This window comes from Trachurus trachurus (genome assembly GCF_905171665.1).
Source record: "Trachurus trachurus genome assembly, chromosome: 21".
In the NCBI taxonomy this organism is placed as follows: Eukaryota; Metazoa; Chordata; class Actinopteri; order Carangiformes; family Carangidae; genus Trachurus; species Trachurus trachurus.
Window position 1 is genome coordinate 17580280 of NC_139899.1, and position 26737 is coordinate 17607016.

A 26737-nucleotide genomic window follows, 5' to 3' on the forward strand; every position below is an offset into this window, starting at 1 on the left:
ATTCAAATTACCCAATCAATATGCATTTTCAATTGTGAAGGTGCAGATTTTAATCGGGCAAACATTTAGAGGCTACACTGAGTGGGTTAATTAGTGCCATGAAACAGAGCTAAAGAGCTCCAAACCCCACAGGGTCTACTGTACTGTATATAACATGTCTGCATGCCAAAGCCTTTGTAATCAGTCCTACATTTGAATTGGGGTGGGTGGGGTGGGGGGTTGGGGTGGAGGTGGACATCAACAAACCACTAACTCATAACTGTTCAACTTCCAGACCTGGAGATGGTACTTAGACAGTCTGTCAGGAGAGTTTTCTCCATCCACAGACCTCCCAGGATCCGACCTCAGCAGCAGGCTGTCATACTCACTCTGCAATTACCCCCTCACTAAATAAGGTCATCCTGTCATTTAGAGACTACAGAAACAATGACAACTCATATGCTCGTGCCTTTAACTGTTCAAGCAATCTGCAGTGAAATGTAGCGATAGCTTGTTGCTCTTTGAAACAATATTTAATTTGGCTTGCCGCTCCCATGACCCCACCCATCGCAAAGACAATGGTATAATTTGTGAAGACAGAGAGGAGAATAAAGGACAGTGACGGAAACGGTGTAAATAACATACACGCGAAGAAGGAGTCGTCATGAGAAGCAATCTGACACTCGGGTGGCCAAAGATTTACAGAGGAAATAGGAGACGAGTACTGTATGTGTGAAAAAACCAAATAAATAACTGCAGTTCTTTGATAGCAGACCTGTCCAGCTTTTCATTCTACTGGGACCTCAGATCAGTGATGGCAGAGGAAAAGAGCCGGGAAACATTAGCTCAGCTCTGGCTCCATTTCCTTTCCAATTATGTCAAAGTCTGAGCCTTTGAAGAGCTCTTGTGTTTGTTTACACTGTGGATTGCAAATAGCCTGTGATGCTGGCTGAGATTTTAATATACAGTCTACTGTATCTCAGTGCCAAATGGCTTTTCTACAGTAGCACTCCAATTGCATCTCTGTGATGGAAGAGTAGATGACACCCGCACCAGCAGAGAAATCAAATAAAAAATTAAGTTTGTCTGTTTGTCGATGCAGATCACTTGTCATGTTTCTTGACACAAACTTCAATTAAGGCTGGATCTTTTCTTTCAGTTTTGTAGTTCTTGAAAATAATTTAACTGCGTTGCGTGCTGTTTAATCTGATTATGATGTAAATTCATTCAGCTGCCTCAGGTACGTCTGCTTATTTTATGACAAACACACATAAAAAAAAAAAATCTAAATTCAAGCAAAAGCTTAAAAACTGTCAAGTGCAAATACTGAATATTTAGGTCAAGGGAGCCAAGTGGGAACAACTCATATTTCATAATAAGAGAAAAGAAGAGAGCCTCCAGCATCAGAAGCGATGGCAATCTTCCCCAACAATGGCGACTTATCTGCAACTTATCAGATGGGCTTGACAAACAGAGGGAGCTGGGAACTTTGTCTTCTTCATACCTAACTGTGGGAGAGCAGGCAGAGACAAAAGAGGAGACAGAAGAGAGAAAGACGAGAGCGGGGGAATGAGAAGTGGTGATGATTGGGTTGAGTCGGGCCAGGCTATGGCTTTTTCCCAGAGGAAGAGTGGGCTGCTGTGCTGCATTTGAAAAATTCTACCTACATGGAGAATTAATGACTCTCATTTATGAAGAGTGCATGAAGTCCAGTCCGCAGTGGCCTGGCTGCCACTCTGAGCCAAATTTTCCCTGCATCACTTTTGCAGTGCTGAGATAGGCCTGTGGCCAGCCTGAGGAAATCTTGTTATCATCACGACACAGCCATGCAAATACACGCATCTTGTCCTATTCTTAGCTGAGGTTTCTAAAAAACAACTACGATTGTGCCTTACTGGATATAGACATGTTAAACTAAAAGACACTCATGCTACACAGCCACATCGCGATCCAACTATTTTGTTTCACATTGGAGGTTAATATTTCAGTTTGTTGTGTGAAACATGCTTATTTGTGCTGTCTTGCTAAACGCTAAAAAAAAATAAAAAAAAAAAAATCTGTGGAGGTAATATTGCTCTGGGCTCTGCCTCTTTATCGAGATTGATGTCCACTTAAATTCAGGCTATGTCAGCCAGTGGCAAGCCTCCAGCAGACAAGGACAAATAAGGAAAGTGAACAAGCCCATCTATGGCTCTTTGCCTGTGAAGAACTCCACAGGATGAAAAATGGCTCTAGTGTAATTTGGATTCTGTAAAGCATAGCTCATCTGTGGGTCAGTCAACCAACTAATGGTGCTATATGAAATGGTGTGAAAATGGAAAGGGAAAAAATGTGTGTTGTCATTTGGTGGTCACACTTTGCAGCGGTCAGACAGAAAAAAAGTCCTTAAATATACTGTATGTACACAGACACAGACTTTTTTTTTTTTTTTTTTTTACATTATACTGTATTTGTTTTTTATTTTTCTGCAAGGCTACCACAGAGGAGCTGGTGAATGTGGTGATCATCTTTGTCAACCTTCAGTGACTTTTAGGGACAGTTGTAGAGAAGTAAAATACTGGATATCAAAAGTAACCTCTGCTGATACAAGGATGGCAAAGGGCACGTTGTCTATAACGACACACAACAAGGGCTCTCCTGCAACATGTACTTGACTGTTGAAAAACCTGCTTTCAGAAGGACTGTATAGTCTCACCTTTGGATGGAGGATGGAAATCTGTCTGTTGCCCAATTGATTCCACAGTGTAATATCTAAAAATCTATTTGATGGATGGCTGTTATATTTTGTACAAGCATTCATTGTACCTAGATGATGAATCTAAATAACTATAACCATGTTTTTCCATCCACACGTTTTTATTAATATATTGATAATAATAATAATATTGATTAATATCAAATTAAAAATGCCTTATGGAAACAGTAACATTCGATTAAATGTCATGAATATCGATAAAAAGTTAATACGGTCGGTATCGCTGTTCGAAAGGTGTGTACTGTAACAGGTGAAGAGAATCTAATATTCTACACTCAGAGTGAGGTGTTACCATCAGGCAGGCGATACAGAGCCCAGTGGTCGATATTAAACCGACACAAGAACTCCTTTGTGCATCTGTCAGTTGGTGTTCTGAATAGGAGCTTAAAATAGCACTAAATTTTTTAGGATCTTACTGTGTTTTTTATAATTCTTATTGTGTGCTCTCTATGGTGGTTTTATGTGTATATGTGTATGTGGTTGATGGGTCTGGCGGCATTGAGTCCAGGCCGAATTTCCACCCAGGGGGACATTAAAGTAGGCTATATATATCTATCTATCATCGGATTTTCTCTTGATCGATACAAAGTTAATGCGACAAATGCGGTTGGAAACAGTTCTTTGCCGGATAAATGTGAGTTGTGATCAGGCGCGGCGTTATGGGTGGGCCTGGGCCCACCCACTTGTACAACTGGCCCATCCAAAATGACAGGGTGAACATAACTTTAGTTAATCTAAGGTTTAATTATTTATTTATTTTTATTTCAGATAACTTTACCACAGGTTTAAATGTGTCAGCATTTGGTGATTTTCATAGTCTAATAAACGCGACTCATCTGAGTTTACCTCCGGTCAGGCAGCGGCCGTAGAAACCACTCGCCGTCTCGTTGTATTTCAGAGGAGAGACACAGAGCTGCTCTGCCTCTTCTGGTGTGTGACGTGTGTGTGGCTGTTTACGCATGCGCAGTTTGTCCGCCAAGGGAGGCAGAGGCTACGCTGCCTCATTGCGTAACTCTACTGAGTGTGAGCGGCACGTACATTCACGCTGCTTTCGTGAATTGTAAACAAACAGACGCCCCCTCGGTTTTAGCGTCCAGCAGTTTAGCAGCTAATTCAACAGCAGTGATGGATAACTGTACCGGAGAGCCTCAACATGAGCTTCATTTGAGGAATAAACGGCAGCTTTTACCTGACGGGAGACCGACGCCTGAGCTACGGTAGCTAACAGCTAGCAGGTTTTACCTACTTTTTCCTCTCTCCCTCCCTCCCTTTCTTATAGACCCTTTCAGAGAGTATAAACAAATACAGGTGTTACCGAGGATACTAATTAAGGCTCCATTCAATTTAGTGTAGCAGAGCGTTTTCTAATGAGCCACACCTGTCTTTGTTTATACTCTCTGAAAGGGTCTATACACGCACACACACGGCCCAGGTTGTCTGTTATGTAACAGGGTTCTTACGGATCCTTAAAAAGTCTTAAAAGGCATTGAATTCATTAATCTAAAAATAAGGCCTTAATTGGCATTAAAGTGGTATTTTATGGTTGTAATTAGTCTCAAATCTCAAAATAATTGGTAACATTCCGACATAGAGAAGTTAGTGGCGGCCGTCAACGCTAAATTTCTCACCGCCACCAGCTCCCGATATCTCCCCCTTTTTTTTCCCGGACTTTTTATGCATTTATTTTGAAAGGACAGCTGGAAAGAGACACAATCCAATGTTCATGTAGCAGTCACTTTATCATGGATCACATAGGAAAGTGGGTAAAATTGTCCCTAACCCTATGTAATTGATGTGGTGTTTTTTTTTCTTTTTTCTGCATTTGTGTTTATTGTGAAGTCAGTCTTAAATTTCATTTCAAGTGGCTTTAAAAAAGTCTTAAAAAGTCTTAAATTTAACTTGGCTTAAGCTGTAGGAACCCTGTGTAAACCTTGTAATAACAGCTTGTTGAGTACAGTTAACGGTTTGAGTGTGGATTAATTGTTAACGTTTTGTTGTGTAATGTGAGTGGTGGTCCAATATCGCGTCCTGATGAGTTGGGTTTTAATAACAGCTGATAACGTAACTGTGTAGATGGCGTGGATTGTGATGAGAAGGTGTTGCACATATTTTAAGACTTATCTGTGCAAACCATTGTGCAAAACCTGTTTGTTGTGCCTTTTTGCGTGATAAGATGATTTGCCGAATTCTTCTATTCCTGCAGCCTTTTGTCTCAATGTTAACGATGGCAAAATGTCGAGATATTTTATTACTTTATGAAAATAAATGTCTGTGACTTAAAAAAGAAGTGGGCTACGCATTTCTGATTTGATTTGGCTTTTCGTGTATTTGGTTAAACACATAGGCTATAAGTAACAGGAGAGAGACAGTGAGAGCGAGAGCGAGAGAGACGAGGAGAGAGAGAGGTCCGCTGGGTGAGCTAGATTAACTTTTAACGGGACAGAGAGCGGCGCACCGCGCTGTCAAAGCTCGTCTCAGGCATAGGTCTCAGCAGATGTGTGCTTTCAAGGCAATATAGACACGAACGAGTCATTCAGGAATAATTTCCAACTCTATGTATGTTAGTGTTATTTTTTCCTAAGTAGTGGCCCATCCAAAATTACTGTGGCCCGTCCAAAATTGAAATCCTGGCGCCGCGCCTGGTTGTGATCATGTTTTATGTCAATTCCGCTACGTATTCCCGGCTGTTCAACAACACGGTGGGAGTAAACAAAGAAAGATGCAGGTGTTCAGACTGGCTTCATGTGACGTGTCACAATCTCACAAAACTGCTGCCGTTCACAAACCACTGGTGGCAGTCTCCTCCAGTGTCCGTAGTAGGCTATTTAACATGCAGTGCATCTGCATCAAAAGGTGCTTACACGCCACTGTCTTCTGATGACAGGCATGTGGCATTATAAGCACCAGCCTATAGCCTATAACTTGTGCAACAGCGTATTTACCAATTTAACTGGCTGGCATGCGTATGGCTCAGTAGTTTCCAGGCAACGACTCCAGCAGCTTGGCCTGTGCGCAGCCCGACCTCGGATAATCGGTTAAAGGTGAAGGATGGATGTCGATTTAGTACAAAAATGAATGGAAACACCTTTGTTTCGATACACCAATATGATCGCAAAACAGCACATGTCATTACGCATTGGCTTTTTATCCGATTTTAAAAGTCTTAGAATGGAAACGCACTTGAACCGGCATTATTCACATTTAGTTTTTTTCCAGTCTTCAGATAATTTGATCGTCAAGTGGATGGAAACATGGTAAATTGACTTTTCCTTTATCTCCTAGTGTGGCAGTTTTGCCACTAATTAAACAGATCTTCACATCAGACATTCATATCTCATATTCAAGATTTTTAGAGGATGAATTATTTTTTCCTTTTTCCATTTCCCCATTTATCAAGTGACCATTTTCTGTCAATATTTTATGTGTTTTACATATCTTGTTAAATATCTCCACATCTATGGATTGGACCAAAACATGGCTGTAAGGCTTCTGTTCTTATTCAAAAATTAAAGCATAAAACATCCATCATCATTCTTTTCCCATTATTCATGTACAAAGTTGTAATGGAGGAGAAAACAGCGCACTAAACTGTAAGCATAATGCAGGAGCCAAACTGGAGCAACACTGATACTGCGCTGCACTGCTAATGAAACTAAGCAGCATAATCCAATAATGAGCCATTCATGAGCAGATCGTGTTACTAATGGACTTGGGGATGTCATGGAATTTGAAGACACAAACCACCACCCCTCATCACCACCACCCACCGCAGTCGGCGTCCTTGTTTGCACTTCTGAAAAGCCACATGTTATGAAGCATATCACCACGGTAGCGCTCAGATGTGACGTGAACGGGCTCAAGAGCCGAACAGCTCCGAGCAAAGACAATGATAGGTCTTGCTCACAAACACACCACAGAGAAACATTTTTCTCTTTCTCTCCCTTCACAGAAATTTCTCTCTTTCTACAAATTCGTAATTGCACAGGTGGGAAGAGAATCTGTAATTAGATCTGCTCAACCACATCTTCATGTAACTGTGAGTGATTAGGCAAGCAAAGAAAGTCTAAAACAAAATGGAAATTAATGTTGTCGCTACAGATGCTCTCGCACATTAAACAGAGTGAGGGCACAATGTTCACCCGCTGCTGCCTTGTCAGTGAGCACAGTATATTCCACAATGTTCGTTTGACTTCTTAGGACAGATGATGTAACTGGCTAATACAGGCAGGGTCTATAATGTGCCTGTAATAACTCCTGTTGGAAAGTATATAGTTCCTCAGCCCCGCAGGTCTCAAGTTATTTGTTTTCTCTCAGATGGGAGCATCAGTGACTCATGGCTCTATTTTAACAACCCAAAGTGCATGGTGTTAAGTGTACGATTCTAGTGCACTTAGGGCGGGTCCATATCCACTTTTGTTATTTCAATGGATGAAAAAAACTGTTGCTGCTCCAGGCACATGGTTCAAAATGGACTTGTTTGCACCTTGGTGCATTGCTACAGTATGTTTCCTATAAGGTTCTATTTATGGTGAGTTAATTACGTATGACAACTGGCCAGTGAACCCTCTGTGCACTCAGAGCGGCAAGAAAGGGCCGAACAAATCAGTCCACCGTACATAAATAGTGAAGCAACAGCACTAATCACAGAATACTAATCTTTCATGTTATACTATGAGAAGTTTCAGGTAAAATATGAAATGGTGGTGGGAAAAATTTAGTCCACAGGTGATGACAACAAAGCACTGTGGTGAATACATGTGCAGAGTGTATATTTGCATCTTGATGAGCCTTAAAAACAGTGAAATATTGTGCCATTGACCTCAAAAGTCTTTTTCATTGGTCAATTGTGCGCTTGCTTTCTGCTGCCTCAAGATAGCAATGTGCCAACAATGTGATAAATGCACTCATGGCCACTGGTGTATCCACTTTTTCAACAATGTCGACAATATGGGAAAATGACTTGCACTTTCAAATGTACTGTGGAAAAAGCCAATAAAACATTATTTTCATTATTCAATATAATCTTATTCATATGCAAGGTCAGTAAACCTCAACCACCGTTTGAAACTTATTTCAAGGTAAATTGTTTTAATTTTGTCAACGACAACACATTTTAACACTATTGAGAAAAACAAATTTTCCTTATTCCAAGAGTCAGATCAAACAGAGCAAGACAAAAACAACACTCAAATGTTGATTTTGTTAAAATGGTTTAAGGCGCAGTCTTCACTGCAGAAGCTGAATCATCTTAATAATTCAGTGACCTTGATGTGAAAAGTTGCCAATAGTTTGGTTATATTGTACAAAAGCCTCTTTGTCTGCACAATGTGCTTTTTCACTGAGAAATGAGGCAGAAGCAGTGTTGCACTATAGTTCACTAGTTGGTTCAAAGTTCAGTTTACACAGATGAAAATGAACTATGTTCATGGTTCAGTTTCAGTTTTATTTTTTTTTTATTTTTTTATTTGAACTAAGTTCACAGCTCTAAAACTGAAATGGTTCACATTTGCGTGTTCTGTTTTTTTTTTTTTTTTTTTAAATAAATAGGCTGCTATTCTTTTTCAATAGAGCCTGATTCTACTCTCCATCACCAACCCCAAATCATCGCCACTCCCAAACTAAAGAGCAATGTTGAGGTTGAGAATATATTTTGCTTAAAGTGAAAAACAAAATGAAGTGAAGCTGAGATATTTTGTATATGGAAATACCTGGTGGGCACAATTTGCATAAAAACATGTTTTTTTCTGGCTGTCTTCACTTGTTTGTTCATAAAACTGCTTTAAACGCTCAAACAATCTGTCGTCAGCGGTGGTGGATGTGTCTGTACTGTCGATACTGCAGCAGCATACTGTTGATGCTGGGCCGTGCCTATCAAGTTGTCATGTGGCATGCCACAAAACTGTCATAAAACGTGAGTGGAGCTCAATTTCACCAGTATGAATGCTGCTCACGTTCATCATTGGTAAACTGATTTGTTTAGTTCAGTTCGACACTCACTGAAAATATGTTTGCATTCATTGAATATGTTTATAAATTATAAGGACACACAAAATCTGAAAAAAACAAATTACAATGGTCAGTATGAAGATCAAGTCTGAACAAGTCAGAGTGTTGAACACAAAAAACATTCAGAACATAAAATAATAATCACTCAATTTGGGAAATCTGTAATTCCCTGCAGAGATTTAAATTAAAATCTCAACATCGCTCACAAAACGCTGGTAACCAACAGCGATCTGTCCAACTATGATAAAATCTGTAGAGGTTGTTGGTGACAGTAAATGTCATCACGCTGAAGATGAAAACCGATCAAATCATCAGTCCACCGTCACTGCTTTTTTTCAAAAGGACACATGATTGAGTGGTTTACTGTTTGCTACGAAGTGCAACGATTTCGTTGTAAATCTTTCCGGTGAAATGTCTTTCCTTAGATATGCGACAACAGCTAACTTTAAACTTTGAAATAGTGTAGATGAGTTTTGCACATGTTCAAAGAAATAAGGACATTTTACAACAATTTACTTTCATAAACAGTCTGACTTTTTATGCAATACTGACAAACAATATGTTGAGTGCTAAAATAGGGGATATTTTTTTCTTTTACAGTGCTGCTTCGAATTTACTTAACCTTTTGCCCATGGGTGGTGAAACAGGCCACAGAGATTAGACAGTGCAAACAACCATTAGAAATCCATTTAGCTGCAGAGGTGGGGATAAAATGGCTTTTAGGCAGCACTGTTCTAACCATCGCTGTTCTAAATCATATATCCTCTGGATAGAAAGTAAGACCTCTCACAGCATGGAAAAACACGAACAGAACAGAAGACGCCACTGAGTTGCTGATTTTCTTTTGACATTATGTTATAAATTGGGCACCATTTAATGGGAAGACAATGATGGCTGATCACTTGAAAAGTCTTATTCAATAGAAATGTATGCCTTATATACTGTAGATGTCTGTGAAGTTGATATGCTCACTTAAACTAAGGTATGCAAGTCTGGTCGCTTTTCTGCTGTTTTTCTAACCCTCATCTCGGCCATGTGCATTTGTTTTTAACAAAGCCAGCGAAAAATCAATTAATGGAGCAGTGGACAACATATGATGTTACGATGTGTATATCTGTGTAGTCTTAACTGTCATAAACAAAAGATTACGGGTTACAGAGCATGTTTGTGTCGCGGTGCCGCAGAGACAAGAGCTGGGACACCGGGACGGCGGCCAAGTACTACACATCATGTTGCCAGGTTGGTTTGGTCGAAATGTTGTCCGCCTTATATGATTCAATAAATAATAAATTAAATACATTTATTGGGAGCAGTTACAGTGTTGCAAGTCTTTTTCTCTCTTCTTGATCATGATTTGGACTCAGCACCTGGTAACATGGATGTGCGTGTGTCTACCTCCCTTTAAGGTTGGTTTTCAGCCATGAGATGGCAGGTGGATGACGGAGAGCCTCCATTCTCACTCGTAACAAGTCACAAGTCATAGTTAACTATCACAATTACTCCGGAGCTTTTTAATTAAGGTTATAATGTAGCACAGCCATGGGAAAAATCCTGCTTATTTCCTCTTTAACATAAAGACTTGTGGGTACACGTGAGAATTTAGGTTTTAATTCAATTTTCAATCCACTGTAGCTCTGATTTTACAATGTAGGCTAATTCATTATTGAAAAAAGAAAATCAGCTTTAACACCCTCCTTTTTCTTAGAGGTCATTATGGTAAACCATCAACGCTTTAAGGTTCATCAAGAAAAGTGTAGACAGTATGCCAGACAAAAGTCATTTACACCAGACTCTCCATGACAACCAAAGACATTAATCAACAGTGCAGTATAGGTTCAAGAAAAGCTCATGTTTTCAGAATCTGCACAAATGCTGTAAACTATAATACATAACTGTCCTTTGTCATTGTCTATTATGTTTTACTATAACCCATTGACACCAGTGTACTGTGCACAACAAGACTATATTTCATACCACTTAATAGATGATAGCCTTTTTTTTATTTAGCTCAGACTCTTTGTCCTGCTCTTTTATCTGCTTCGATTTTTCTGTAAAGCACTTTGCACCTTTGTTTTTAGAATGGTAATATTATCATTTCACATTTCATATTTTCTCTCTGCTACAGAGAGGAAATATTTTCATTTTCATATTTTCTCTCTGCTACAATTATCTGCCAGCTATAGCTAAAAATTTACAGAATACAGAATGAAATATTTATGAAGGATAAAGTTTTGTTAAAAATTAAACTTCTCCAACTTGACTTGAAATGATAAGGCAATTGACCAGTTTAAATTTACTGGAACCTATATAGTGCTACTTTCAGTTGGGATATTTGTAATAATAATCTAATCCTATAATATACAGGACTTTCACTTATAGCCGATTTTACTTAAGTAAAGGATCAGACTACTTCCTCCAGAACTGATTATCTCATAGGCGACTGCTGTCACAGGTTAATCTGCAGCTCTCACCTTTCACAGCGACTGAAGTCTGCAACTGCAGTTCCATACGCAATTACATTACATAAGTGCCAAATAGAGATACGCTGGTTCTCTTCCGATACACCCGCTCTCCTTCACTCGCCCACTCATGTGCTCTCTGTCTCTCTCTTCCTTTGTCAGATCAGCTGCAGAGTCGATTAAATCTATTTTAAACATTAATAACACTGACTTAAACTCCTACTGTATCCTTAATAGAAACGCCTCTCGACTGAAGTATTTTCTGAATGACATTTGACTCTCTTCTTGATGAGGCTGGATGATTTGTTCTGGCCCATTCAGACAGGCTGCTGAGCGCATGTTAACCTACATCACCCTGTCGGGGTATAAAAGGAATTTTACATGGCTTTAATTATGATAAAACATAAAATGTGAGTGAGCTAAGCTAATGTATGAATCCATGCTGAAAAACACAAAATTCAAAACTCAAAGCATCTGTATTAGCAGAATGTATTTTGGTCTTTGTGTGGTCTGACTTTCAGCCATGGCTTGTCCACTCACAGCATGTGAGGGAAAAAAAATTCTCCAGTCAATATTTTATTCATGAGGGATTTTTCACAAAGGAAATGATATGTTGCTGGCTTGAATTTTCATAAACAGTGAGGTTGTGGCTGGCTCCAATTACCAAGTGAAACAAATCACCTAATTAAAAAGAAATGAGCAGATAGAATCGATGCAGATCACTTCCAGTGCGGTGGCACATCTCTCCAGAGAGAACAGTAACAGCCTGTAAACACCAACCCAACAAGATTGCAAGAAAACTGCGGCACACTCAACGAGTTCACTTTTAAAAACTACCGGTACTTTACGCAAGTGGCAAAGTCTCAGTGTGAATACAGTGGAAGTGCAGGAGGAAGAAGTTCCATCACAGGTGTCAACATGTCAACGCAAAGAAATAATGATAATGAGATATGGGGTGCAAACTGCAGAGGACAATATTCATCACCACAGCATGTGACTGATATTCAAATGACCTGAGAGGAGGAAGACATCAATTTATGCAGACAGCTTGATAAATAACATCAAAAATGGTTAAAAACAGCCCGCTTCAGAACATTCCTCAACAAAAAGAACAACCAACCAGAGGAGTTGTTTTTAAACAACGCGAAGACAAGTAAACACTGTCAGAGTGATCATCTTTAAACAGATACCCGGTGATTTATGCGGAGAGCGTAATGCTCCATATATCCCAGAGGATTTGACGTGTGGGTCCTTGATTGTGTTCAGTGTGGAGTTCTCAGGTGCAGTGAACAAACTGACAGCTGTTCATCAGCAGAAATCCCGCTCTTAAAGTGATCAAATTGCACATGGCATTTTATAATGCGTTTTTTAAAGGATGCGCAGTGTAGGAAAAAAAAAATCTAAATACAATTCTTATGATTGCACCAAATTACCTTCAAGATCCATATTATACATATTCATAAGTACACACTATTAAGAATTAGTTAAGCATTAATTAATACTGAATTCTTAATTTGTAGTTTATACAGTTGGTGCTTATCAATGATGAGTATTAACTGTGTAAAAGCCCCTGTACAGACTTTTCATTTAGTGTTGATTTTGGCGGCCCCTGTGGAGGAAAGCGGTGGAATGAAGACTGCATTTCCCACTGTCATGAAGACGTTTGTCAGGCCAGCGCGTGTAGATTTGTTTTGGAAACGTCGGAAAGAAGACGGGACTTGCTTTTTTTTTTTTTTTTTTTTTTTTTAGCAGCGTAATGTATCTATTCGTATCGTTTCGTCAGTGGTCCGACCCGACCATGCCTTCCAGAGGTATAGAATTAGACTACTTAGAAGTAGCGTACATGTATCTTCACATTGATGGGCTCATTTGCTGTTGTAGGTAACAGAGACACATCAGCAGAAACCAGAGACTTTTGCGTATCTAGTTAAAAGCTCCATACAGGGGCTTTAATAAACTACATACTAATGAGTATTCATGTGTTATAAATGATGAATTCAGTATGTAATGCTCAACTAATGCTTAATAGTGTGTACTTATTATAAAGTGGTCCCATTTATATAGTTAGAATCTGTTTCCAGCATTAATGCGCTGGGCAAGTCTTGTGATTTGGAGCAGAACAGGGAGAGGTCAGTAAGGATTTGTTCTCCAGTGGGAGAGAATGGATTAGAGACTGGCTATTCAACAGAGCCCATTTAATCTAGTGTATGATTTATTTTGGATTTGTTTCAGTCTAACACTACGGAAGAAATACAGATTATAGCTGATGTTCATGTTATGCTCATTATAGCAGCTACATGAACAGATTTGTACTAAAACAACTTGTAACACTAAGGCTATTACTATGAACAGAACCTTCCCAAATAATGGTCATAGTATATTTGCTTGTCTAGAATGCGGACAATGCCTTTTGATCTGAGGTTGTTGGTAAGGCAAACTTACATGATCTCCTCTGTGAGATGCATATGCATACCATATGAATATAAATGCAGAGGAGTGATGCGATTAAGGATGGCAGTTTTTCCATCATTTATTGTACACTGGCTTCGACAACAAATAATTAATTGCTGAGAAAGTGGAACAACAGAAAAAAACAACCAAGAAAAAATGAGATTCTTAAACCATTATTATTTTTCTACTGTGGAAGTTCAGAACAGAAAATAGACAACTGGCAAATACATCCAGAGACATTTTGAAATGTTTCACATTTCTGGGGAATATATAGCAGTACAGCTGCTCTTCATACAGTATACACACATCTGTTTCAGTTTGCCTCTGGCACTGCCACAGCAGTCTGACAGCCCCTTTTCGTTTCACACTTATATAATGGATAAATGAAGGTGAGGACTTGGTTAAAGTGAACTGGTGCGTGATTTTTTTTTTTTTTTTAGTTCAAGTTCTGTCACAAGTTGGAATCTATTTAATCAGAGGGTGTTATTTCCTCCAAGTGGAGCCGTGCAGAGAGAAGGTGTTGTAGGGAAAAATCATTGCTATCAGGGGCACAGCTTCCAGGTTTAAAGGATTTCTTGCTCTTTGGTTGGATTAGTTTTCCCCCTCCCCAATATCTTGTCTCCTCTGGTCAGTGGAGCAGGTATATGATGCTGGTCTGAATGGATGCCACAGGAATCAAGATGAATATCTTAGCCCCGAGTCTGTGTCGGCTCTGAGGGACTCTTTTTCCCCCAGTGTGTCTCAGGGCAAATCTTATTCTTCTCAGAGGGCTGGTATGAAGCGGTTTATTTGACCGTTATATGCGAATAAAGGCAAGATGACTGCCTACCACATCGGAGATAGAACAATCAATTTATACCGTATGATTTATATTATATTATACTGCTCATGCATATGACATTCCACATTACGCTAATCTGTCTGTCTGTCCGTAACATAAAAGAGCGGTCGCTGACAATTTAACACAAAGAGCAAAGTCAATACCTTATTCGTGGTTAGACCTTAAGCTAATTGAAAATCTTTCATCCTATAATGAGCATGAAATGTCAGCGCCAAAAGATATAGAACTGGCATTTAATCTACACCCAAGAACAATAATCCTATTGACAAGAGTTCTGATAAAGACAGAATGAACATTGCTCCAGGATTAATGGCAGAAATGTTAAATTATTAAATTTAAGTGAAGTCATGTCCAAAATTTGATTCTGTGTTAATGAGGGACATGTTGACTGAAAGACAAGGGGCTGGGCTAAATCAGCAAGCAGACAATACAATGTATTGTAATGCATTAGCAGAGACAGACAGTGTTTCAGTTTGCTGCGTGGGTTTTCTCATGCAGTCCAAAGAAAGAAATGGGGACTCATGCTTGCATAGGACAAGTGGCTTTGAAAACAGATGGATGGAAATTAATATTGCAATATATACAGACAAACTTGCAGACTGGTAAGATTAATATGCTGCTCAGCCTGTTGAAAATGTAATTAACAGACATGCTGTTACAGCTTGGTTACAGCCCTTACTTTGTGGACTGCTCAATGTACGCGCTGACAGGTGTTTCTTAGCAACCAATTTTGGACATTAGTGGGTTTTAGAAACATCAGAGGCTACAGCAATAGCACAACTGCATAGGTTTTTTTTATTGGTTTTAAGTCGACCTCGCATCGCGCACCGCACAAAAAAAAGTAGGCCTACTGTACGTTGCTGCGGTCTCCAGCCGGTTCACCTGCTCAGAGGAGCCTCTGATGTTCCTCTCTCTTCAGCCACTTCGTATAAAAAACGGTTCAACATTGGAAGATCTAGCTGCCAATGCTGCTCAGCTGTAGCACCGTGTGTGTCTGTGTGTGTGTTTTATAACGGCAAAAAAACAATGCAATTAAAAAAAAAATCGAATAGCGTAGTTTATGAGACTATCGTCTTGTCTGAAAAGACGTAAATGTTCGCTTTTTACTGGCGCAGGAGAAACATGGAGAGACTCCTACAGCCATCAGGAAGTTCTGTGTGAAACTCTGTCAAATAAAAAACAAGTGAAACTGAGGTGCGACCGGAGAAGACATCACACATGGGCTGCTTGACTGTCGCTGTTTCCGGAAAAATCTCAGCGGGCAGAGCTCACATTTTTTTTGGACTGGCCCAGGGGGAGTATAAGGAAGTATCGCGAGGTGGAGTTAGCTGCTCTTGACGTCAGGATCAGAAGCATTTCTAACTCACTCATTTGGTCACATGATCTCAAAAAAGTGAAGCAATCAATTAAAGAAGCTGACATACTTTTTTCACCTTCAGGCATCATAGAAAGGCCACGGGAACACATATAACTGCTACACAACCTGTATAAAGTGGATTTTTCATAATATGGGCCCTTTAACTTTCATCAGAGGCAGGACTGTAAACTAACATGCAGTTTTATCATTTTCTGGCTGAATTAGTTTGACTTAACATAATTAATATAATAAACAACTATCAGGCAGCCCATACTGTGGCGACAAATAACAACACAAATTTCCAACGTGTCCTTTGGTGTCAGGAAAGATGAAGCGACTCGAGGAATAATACGAATGTAATGTTTTGTGATGAGGTTGTACAAATGACTTAATTTGTCACTTACATCCTCCTCATAAATCAAAGTTATTATTTCATAAAACGTTGAGGGATATAGAGTTGGCTGTAAAGCTAAACCTGAATCAAGCAGCAGGTCCTTCCTTTGTGTGTATGTGTCAGTTAGGTTTAAACTGCAGGGATGTCTAACCACAAAGTACATTTACCAAACTTCCAGAGCATGCTTAAATGCTATCAGATGTCCATCCGGACCACAGATGTCTTGTGCGTCCCTTGGAATCTGCAGCAGTCAATGCTTTTGCTGTGTTGAGCTTTTATTTCCACTTGTGTGTGGTGCTTTACTTTGTCTGAGAATACCATGATGCACTGGAAGACAGATCGACTGACCCCAGAGTATACAAAAGAGTTTTAAAAAATATAATAAATAAATACAAGAGAGCATACTGCAATTTGCATATGAGGTCTTTCAGATTTTAAGGGTTTGTTGAGTTCAGTAATGTGGGTTTACACTGCGCTACACTCTGGCTTTTAGGGAAAAGTTCCCCTGACATGACACAAGCCCGCATCTGTCAGTCTTGTCGTTTCTCCTGCCGCACTGCAGCTGCTCTGCCCTGCTCCTGTTGAACACATAGAGCCGTTCAGGCCACCATGAATAATGCTTTGGTTCAACAGCATGCATCCTTATATCCCGTTACTGGTTGTTTTCTATTGTTTCGCTAAATAAGCAACACTACCCCTCACCATTAAATTATTAACAAACCACTCACAGAAGGATTTCTTATGTGTACACTACAGTAAACCCCCTATTTTCCAGTATGCAGCTCTTTTTTTATATACACACATCTCTGTTGAGACCACTGCTGATAAAAGTCCTTACTATAGTCTACGTTAATCAATTGTATCTTTAAAGCCCCATAATAAGATAGTTTTGCTGAAAACAATGAATCAAAAAACTAAAAGTGTAAAAAAAAGCATTGGTAGTGCTGCAGATCCCACTGAGAATCAACACTCCACCCTGAAGCTCTTTGCAGCTTTCACCTTCTTTGAGCTGCTCATTGTTTTGGTTCGCTGGTCCATATAGTCCCAGTGGTTCTAACAAAGACTGGCACAAAACTTTGTGCTGCTCTATCAAGGTCAAGCTTACACAAGCCTGATGTACACTACATGCCCAGCATAAAATGGACAAGTGCCAATGACGACAAGGGGCTTATGAGAAGGGCTGAACATCAAGCAGGCCCAATGGGAGCTAAAAAGGGAGTTGAATATAGGAAAGACTTTGAGGCAAGACAAGGGCAACGCGTCGCCTATGTTGCACTCAATGAGCTGCCAGTGTAAACAGGTACTTGTGGTAAGGATTGAAGACGTGTTGACTTGAGAGCAACAATCTGGAGAAATCTCACCAGCATTGTTGAGAATACAAAGTTAGAAAATGCAAACCTCATGACCCTGAAATCAGTCATGTTAACAGTCAGCTCTGGATTTATACGATGGGTGGAGTTAGCTGGCTGCCCCTTATCATATTTCAGCCAGGTCCCACCAAATGGAGGATGAATATAACAGCAATTTTTTCAAGTCATTTAGCATGTTATCCTTGTTTTTGTAAAAACCTTTAATGCATTTGTTTTTTTGTTTTTTTTTGCTTTTCACGTGTCATTTGTGTGCACCTTATTTGTAAACTGACTAACCCCTAACCCTAAACTCCATTAAATGACACATAAAAAGCTTAAAAAGCAGAAACATGACATCATTCAAACACAGCCCCATAATAAAATGCCACACATTTGACTGGTTACATTTGTAAATACACCTCAGAGTGCAAAATTAGTCATCACAAATATTTCAGTCCTTTACGGGAAGAGAAAATAAGGCAATTTGAAATATAAAAATGCCACAAAGCTTTGAACAGCTACAGCTCCTTCTTCTATTTCTAACAGCAGCCCCATCACATTTTCACTGTCACTGCTCTAGTTCAGTCCTACACGATGAGCCTATCTAACTGACAGCAGGAATCATCTGTGTAACGCATTCGATGAAACATTACATAAATATATAAATATTACATTCATGTTTGTATTCTTTGTCTCTGAGATGAACAAGTTCCCATTGAACTTTGCTTCACAAAACTTGACGCTCCCCGCTGTGCACTTCTGCCCTATTACGACTCCCCATTTAGCCCAGCAGGAGACTAGAATCCCATGAATAAAACCTTTTCATGCAGGAAAATGTTGATGGAGCAACAACAAATAAAGCACCTTCTTATCTGGGGGCCCAACATGTGTCAATGAAACTGATTTTGTGAAAATGTGACAACACAACCTGAGTTGTAACCTCTCTTAAAATAGAAAGTCAAATGTAAGACACAAATTTATGTTACCCTGGGGCGTCATGTGGCAAAGTTGGTGGAGCAGGTGCCCCATATACTGTACAGAGGCTACATTCCTCACTGCAGTTGGCCCCAGTTCGAATCCCGCATCGGGCGGCCCTTTACTGCATGCCATTCCCCCTCTCTCTGCCTTCCCATTTCCTGTCTCTCTATACTATACTATCCAATAAAGGTGAAAATGCCCCCAAAAATATTCTTAAAAATACAAAAAATGTATATTATCCTGCATAGTAAAAAAGGTAACATTTTGACATTAGCTACCGCTTAAGTTGAAGTTTGGAAAAAACTAAAGTTACAACTTGTGTAGGCCAGAGGAAACACTAAACACTGCAGAAGCAGAAAAGGCCAAAATAATCTAACATAACAATAAATAAAATGTAAAAATACTTAATTTTGAAATTATGGAAATTACAGGGAGGAAATTTCAAACCATATAAATTCAGAACGTGTATTTGAAACATTAAATATAAAAAAAATCTATATCATGGCCTGTCTTTACTTCCATAAAACATTAGAACACAAATGTTTACTAAGATTTGCAGCTACAGTATTACCAATCACACCAAATCAACACCGTCCAACACCAACACAGTCTGCAGCAAGCAAGTGTAAAGCTATATAAAAGAATTGGTAAGGTTATGCTTAAGGTGAAGAAATTGAATGTATGTGTCTAATTGTTGTGAGTGTTAATGTGATGTAACCTTCTGTGTACCCATCACATTCATGAGAAGCAAACACACAGTCATAGATATAAAGAGAAAAAAACACATAGAAGACTTACCAATGTACTGGTTCCACTCTGGATCCAGGTCAGCTTGATTGGCCAGGCAGCCCTTCATGACATTCAGGCAGTAGTTCTTACAGGGTTTAACTGCAGGCATGCCCTGACAAAAAGGGCAGTACATCATCTTTGTCAATGCTCGCATGCATGCTGGAGTGCTGCTTACCTGCAGGGACACAGGGAGTATGACATTAGCATCTGGACAGCACACATGAAAGCCATGATTATTATAATCATATTCTGTCACTTGTATTTAACTTTTGTTTTATTCATCTTACTTTGCCTAAATGCACCCTAGTTTTAGCAGATAACAGTCACTGTGTTATTTGGTAAGAAAAAATAACTTTGGTTAGCGTGCATATTCAGAGAGAGAGAGAGTGTGTGTGTGTGTGTTTGCCAGATCACTTGTCCTGCATTGAAATGCCAACATTAAACAGAACAAACATTTATTTGCCGACTCTTCAGACAAAATTGGCTGATGAGCATCTTCCCCAATTTCACACACAAAAACAAAATGGATGGAGATGTGAAGATGGCAGATAACGGAACTTGTAGTCATTGAGATATCAACTAAAAAGCAAACAAATAAAAACAACTGGTTGCAGTAGAATAGAACAGCACAAATATGTGTTTTCACGGCTAACCCCCCAGCCAAGACTGGTATGACAGAGAGTGCATAGTATAACTAATAGGCTATCAGTTGCAGACAATAGGCCTTCAATAGCTGCACACTGAATCTATTGGTATGGATATATAATTTCATTGTTGTCTCTTAATGGTAGTGGAGCAGAAGGGAGCTGTAAGAGGCAGCTTTGTTCACCTTCTCCTCATACCAACTTTGGGTTCTAAATTTGCTGACCACTGAAATCTCAAAACTTAAAACAGAGACTGTTTAAAAAGAAAAAAAAATCTAAAACACCCATCATAGGCATTCAAAGCACATAATTACAGGTGTGACTGTATACAGTAAATGGCCAGAAAATGATTCTGATTCTGAATTAATTAAAGCAGAAGTAAGCGATCCGGTCGTTTTGGGTAATGCTGCGTTCCAGGCAGGCTTTTGAAACCGTAAATTACAGCTTCAAGTCACAACTTACGACTTTGTAGCATTCCAGGCAACCCACTCGTGTTTTTCCGACCTGTTTTACCTGTGAAAGTCACTATAATGGCCACTCGTAACTTCCGACCCGTGAACTCGTACCAGATCGAACTGGTACGACTTCACAGGTTGGAAAAAACACGAGTTACGAGTTGCCTTGAACGCACCATAACAGTCCTCGTCCCTACGTCACCACATTCAGGCGCATCCCTTGGCTGCACACACAGCCCTGCATGCCGTTCTCTCTCCTCATTGGATAAAAATTGTAGGATACGAGAAAGGTTTTCTCCTCGGCTCAGAGCAGAGCAGAGTGACTGAGAGACCCGTGTTTCAGACCAAACACTCTATGTAAGTGATTGCTGTCGGAAGATAGAACTATTTAAGACTTATATTAACACAAAGATATCGCTCACTTCTGCTTTAACACTGGCATCTCAAGATATCTTTAGATATCTCCATCTCATTACAGTATCTCAGTTCACATAAAATCATAAATACAACTGGAGGCATATCTAAATGTTATTCTTTTTTCCCTTTTTTTTGTAGGTCAGAGCCACTTGAAGATTATCTTAGTGGGTGGAAGTTAAATTAATCCATTATCCACAATTAAATTCATAATGCATTTGAAAGGGGTGAAAAACAATTACAGTGCATAATTATTAAGTTCGGCAATCAACTGTAGCATTAATTGATTGTTTCAGTGGTGTTTTTCTTAATCCAAAAGCTGGCTCTTAATTTGCCGAACATGATGCTTTTCAATATTTTTCTACAGAGACAGACTCATTTTAGGGAGTGGGAGACTAATGTACAATGTGTAGATATAGTTTTGCCTTTTTGAATTAGGAGAATTTGCAGCCTAATGGGAACCACTGTGGCACACTCAAATGAAGGGTGCTAATTAGTATCCGGTTTATTCGGGTTCTTTGCTTGAAAAAAAACTCAGTTATAGTGGATGAATCAGTGTTGGAAGATGAAAAAGTCTTTTAGACATAATTGTGATTTTAGCTTGTTTACTGTTGATAAAAGTGACATCTGGTGTGACTTGAGTAGATTGTTGGCCACTTTAATAAACAGTATTTATTTTTATGCCTTAATTCAGGAGGCACTGAAAAAGTACCCACAGAACAAACTACTGGACAAAGCTGACCGCTCGCTGCATCAGCTGTTCTGCTGTATTATATCCAAGGTGCAGAATCTTATCAGTGTTTTGCCTTGTGTAAGCTAGTATAGTGGCATTTCAGATAGCAAATACAAACTTGACTGCATGACCTACTAAAACTGATTTTATTACATGATTTCTGAAGAGCACACAGCACTCAACATTCTTACTCCCTGCACTCAAATGCTTGCACTCTGACGCCCTGTCAAGATATTTGAAATGAAAGCTCCTGGGTCACAGCTAATGGATTTTTTCCCTGTGTTCCACGAAGCACCAACAAGCATCTTATTAAGCATCTTTCATGCTTTAAATCGTCCTAATACTACACTTAGACATGCCATGGAGGCACTTATTAATGTCTAATTTCCTTTAAAAAAAACAAAAAAACATTTTAAGTAACTGTTGTACTGATGATTTCTAATAGCAAGTATTAAGAATGAGTGGACTTAGACAAGAGGCTGTGCTAAATAAAAGCAATATTACGACTGTCAGGAGGAGGAATTCCTAACATATTTTATTTCCTTATATCTTGCACACGATAAGCTAGACAAAAAATTAAGATACACTGATGGGGTTTGAAAAAAAAAATCAAGTCTTGTTGTAACTGCAGGGTGAGGAAAGTATGTTTTAGTCTTCCAGACGAAAGCTGTGTTACTGTACAGTCTGAATCAAAGTTATTCCTCCCCCTTGACCTGCAAGACATTCTAGTGATATAAATTTTATAAAAACATAGCAACTAAGACCTTGTGAAACTGTCAAGGATATTTTAATAATGCATTTGAGTGATTTTAGCGAATGCAATGTTCAGCTTACTAATAGTACAAATGGTAAATTTGATTTTCCAACAAGTCCTCCAGACAGGGCAGTTGCCTAGATGCTTGAAAATGACATTTAAGGGAGTACAGGATTCGTCTTTATTTGACAGAAAAAATGTGGTGTGCTTTTAAATAAGTACTTTGTCAATGTTAGAAGACCTTCCATCATCATGGTTACAGTGATAATTGCCAAACAACATTGACAACTGTGGTCTCCTGTTAGAGGATTTAAAGTAACAGAACTTAACGCCCTATAAACTCCATCAGATTTCCTTCCTTGCGCCAGACATAATAGAGGTTGCCTAATAATAATACATTAACTGTGGGTCATAATATGTGACTTGCACAGATGACCTGTGGGGCTGTCCTTTTTAGACAGAGGACAGTCTCCAATAAAGGCCCATTAGCAAAATTATTGTTATTAGAATACTTTGTTGAGTGTCCCTCAACCTTCATGACATCCCATAAATGTCTCTGATAATTTCTCACAAACTCCTGACACCTCTCTTTAAGGATTTTAGCCCATGTGCAAAAGCTTTAAACTGGTTCACTCATATTCCCAGGTTTCTGTGCTGTCACTTTCTTCCCACCAAATATTTTTTATAGGATTTCAAGGAAGAGACTGAGATGGCCAGTCAAGGACTTTCGAGAAACTATCCCTGATCCAAATTTTGCATCTTAGACATGGCCTACTGTACGTCAAGCTTCAATTATATAATAGACAAAGGCAGCACATCCTTCTTCATAGTCAGGTTAACAAGTTCCTGCAGCAGAAAAATCAACAGGTGCTTGACTGTTGAGATGTTCTTTTTGCCGTTTGCCTTCTGATTTCAGATGTACTACTGACCCATGGGTCCACACAGCTGGATCTCTCTTTTTCTTCCGTATTCAAGTGGAGCTTTTATGTGCTTTTTGGTCAAGAATGCAACAAGACAAGTTTCTGGGTATGAAGTACTTGCTTGTCTTCCTCATAGAGTCTGATACTGATGGACTACTTTTGCTCTTGCCTTCATCATGTCCTCCTGCAAGTCTTTGGCAGTAATTGGACTTCTTTTCTTAGCTGTTGTTCAACTGTCTGATTCTCTCTTGAAAAATGTTACTCTTTCTTCCACATCTTGCTGTACCATGAGGTTTTAAACTTGTGTGTGATTCTGCCAACCATATTTCTTGCAACTTGAAACGTCTTAGAAATCTTTTCGTAACCGCTGACTTTTTGGAGTGATGAAGTCATTTCTTCTCTTTGCCTTTGAGACAGCTCCTTTACCTTTGCCTCTCATCTCAGCTGCATGTATAGGATATGTACTGTACCAATAACACAGTCGATATGAAATCAGTGCCATTAAACCATTCCCAAAAGCTTAGTTATGTTCTGCAACAAGGGTATTTACCTACTAGCAAATGATTAAAAACACTGACATGATCAGAATAATTGTATGATCAGTATAATTATACCACTGAATTAATACAAGTTCACTCTTAATTTAAAAAAATCTAGATTGTTACTGTATGTACCAAAGCAGAACAACAGCTTTGTTGTAGCACTGTTGCTAAGCAATCAAAGTTGATAATTAACTCTCTCTGAACATTATTTAATCAGGCTTTAGTTGTTCTGCATCTCCTCTGTAGACATGACATCTGCATGGGTGGGGATTTTATTCCACTATGGGGGAGGCACAAGACGAAAAACAAATGAATAAACTCAAGAACAATTCCTGAGGGGGGGACACAGGTGGCATGGAGGTTATAGACCGAGACTGAAAATAATAAATACGGCCTGGTTACACAAGTATTGTTCACAGATTGTCAGGGTTACAGTTGCCAAAATAAGAGCTAGGCTTAAACAGCAAAAGTCTGTTCAATCACAATTGTTACAGATTTCAGAATCTTGTAATTAAGCTATGGTTACTACCGTATACTGTTTTTATGCTACTATATTTTTTTCAATTTAAATTTGGTTACATTTGTTTGCATATTAAAGCTATGGTCTACAATCTGAAAGACGATGAGAAAAATTTGAAAAAAGCACCCCAGGTCTAAGAGAGTTTGACTCCGCTGCGTCTTCTGTCTTGGCCGCGGCTTCACAGCTACAGTAGTGGCGGCAGAATCAGGCTCTGAGGTTTTCCTTAGTGGCTCTGTGATGTCTGTAGAACTTGGCTCAGGGGCTGCATTGTCTGCAACAAAACTTTGGGCCCTTTCCTAGACATAATTCTGTATTAGACGGCCTGGCAAAGATGTTAATCCACAGGGGCTATTGGGTGTCGTGGCCCCCTCCATGTTAAAAGTAGAGGGCGCTGACACGCCGGGACCATCAGGGACCTGGAATACTCAGCAGCCCCAAGAACAGAGCAGTCGAGTTTTGTGGTACAGTGTACTGACAGGAAATGTGTAGTTTTTCTGGTGAGACATGACTATTCTTCAACCTGGGAATCTCTGCCTGTGGTCACATGACCATGCCATCTGCAGTATTGTCTGTGCTGCCTAGATAAGTTCATACGATTTATCTACTGCCAAATATACTGTCACTGCGGTAAAGCGGCGCCATGTGTCGCACAACAAGTAGCTGATTATGGATTATGTCAATTTTAATGAAGCTGAAAATCACAGATCTTCAGCTTCACCACCAGAAATCTAGTTTTTAAAGTTAATACTAAAATTATGTGAAAACAAGGTTTCTTTAGAAACTTATTTGCAGGAGAAAGAACAACAACAGAAATGATCTAACTGAAAATGAATTGAGTAAGTATGAGATGACAATTACAAAAACCCACCTTAGACAAATAGATTAATATGTATAACCCATTGTGAGTAGTTTTGTAATATTCATCTAATTTGTAAAAAAAAAAAAAAAAATCACCGTCATAGTATATGACAACAATCATCACACCAGTAGCAATATTTTGGAATTTTAGAATAATAATAATAGTCATGTCAAACCTCCACACTCTCGTAATATCAAATGCTATTAACCAGTAGAAACACATAAGTGTATGTACATATTAACTCATCTCTTTGCATTAATTTGACATATTGCCTACTTATTGGTATATTATTATAGTGGGTTCACATTGATTAATAAATGTATTATTTTTTATGTTACCCATATGAGGATTTACATGTTTAAATGCGTCAACAACCGAACCAATAATTAGAAGACTTTAATCACTTCAGATAAACAGAGGCAGATGCACTGTTTGGGTAATGATCTGGAAAGAGTTTGAGCCGTGTTTGTGCCACGCACGCTTCAGACACGAGTTTCTGCTCCCTCAAAGCTCCGCTGGGTTTTGTGTTTTGTCTCTTAAGCCATGAAAAGAAATAAAGTACTGCATCATCTGCTTTAATTCAATATATCCGAGCAGCAATAAGCTTGGACGACACATCTTGAAGGCACTGTGCAAGAGACACCTCTAGCAGGGTGTCTTATTCCATTATGCTTACACCCAATCCCTCATGATGAGTTTATACCCTGGGGATCAAAGGGCTGCAGTCCCAGACACATGACCTGGATCTCAGGTCCCACCGAAATGTCAAGGGGTGAAGCTGGGACATGCCTGCTTGTAATAAACGCGGAGTGTAACTCAGTAAACGCATACTAACAACACATCCTCTGCGGCTGCTTCTAAATGAGCCTCACTTACTACTGGTGAGGGGGGAGCTGATGCAGGCTGTCACAGGAACGTGTTTAAAGTTCAACAAGTGCACTGGGACTTACACCTTAGCGCTTTGTCTCTGATGACTGAGAGTTACTATATTTTCACTGGCGTCTGTGTCTACACTTAAGAGCAGGCCCATACATATGTAGAATAGTGTTGATTATCCAATCTAACTGATATCAATACAGTAGTAAAGGAAAACCAGGGTGGATGGGAATTTTCAGTGTAGAGCTTCTCAAGGCTTCTCAAGAAGGCCAGTTGTTGAGTGTGACTAAATTTAAGCCTTAGCCATTTGCTTCTCTTAAATCTTATCAAAACTACACCCACTCCCAGAACAGCATGATATACTGCAGAAGCTGTGTTAATGTTACATCGCAACAAACTTATTACTAAGGCTACAACATTAATAATGGCTTCTATATACCAGGTGAGCAAATATTAGGCAAGAGAGAAATAAACAGTGATGGAGATTTCATTCTTCCTTTTTCATTGTCTGGGCATTTCTCGACAGCATCTCAACAAGCAGCCTTGAGCTTAAACTTCCCGAAGACATGCAGCAAGAGAGCCCCACATTAGTCAGAGAGGTATCTGGCAGGAACTTGTTCGTGTGAGAAAAAAAACAGGGGGGAATCTGTGTGCTCACAGCA

General features: G+C 39.3%; 1 protein-coding gene across 2 annotated transcripts in view; it reads right to left on the reverse strand.

Annotated features, from left to right (window-relative positions):
* LOC311004972 (glypican-6-like) overlaps nucleotides 1–26737 on the reverse strand; it is a 95379-nt gene that overhangs the window by 34739 nt on the left and 33903 nt on the right. For both annotated transcript variants that reach the window (XM_083997224.1, XM_083997223.1), the window contains one exon: nucleotides 19368–19533. In XM_083997224.1, coding sequence (XP_083853350.1) covers nucleotides 19368–19533 — 166 coding nt within the window. The remainder of the gene's footprint in view (nucleotides 1–19367; nucleotides 19534–26737) is intronic.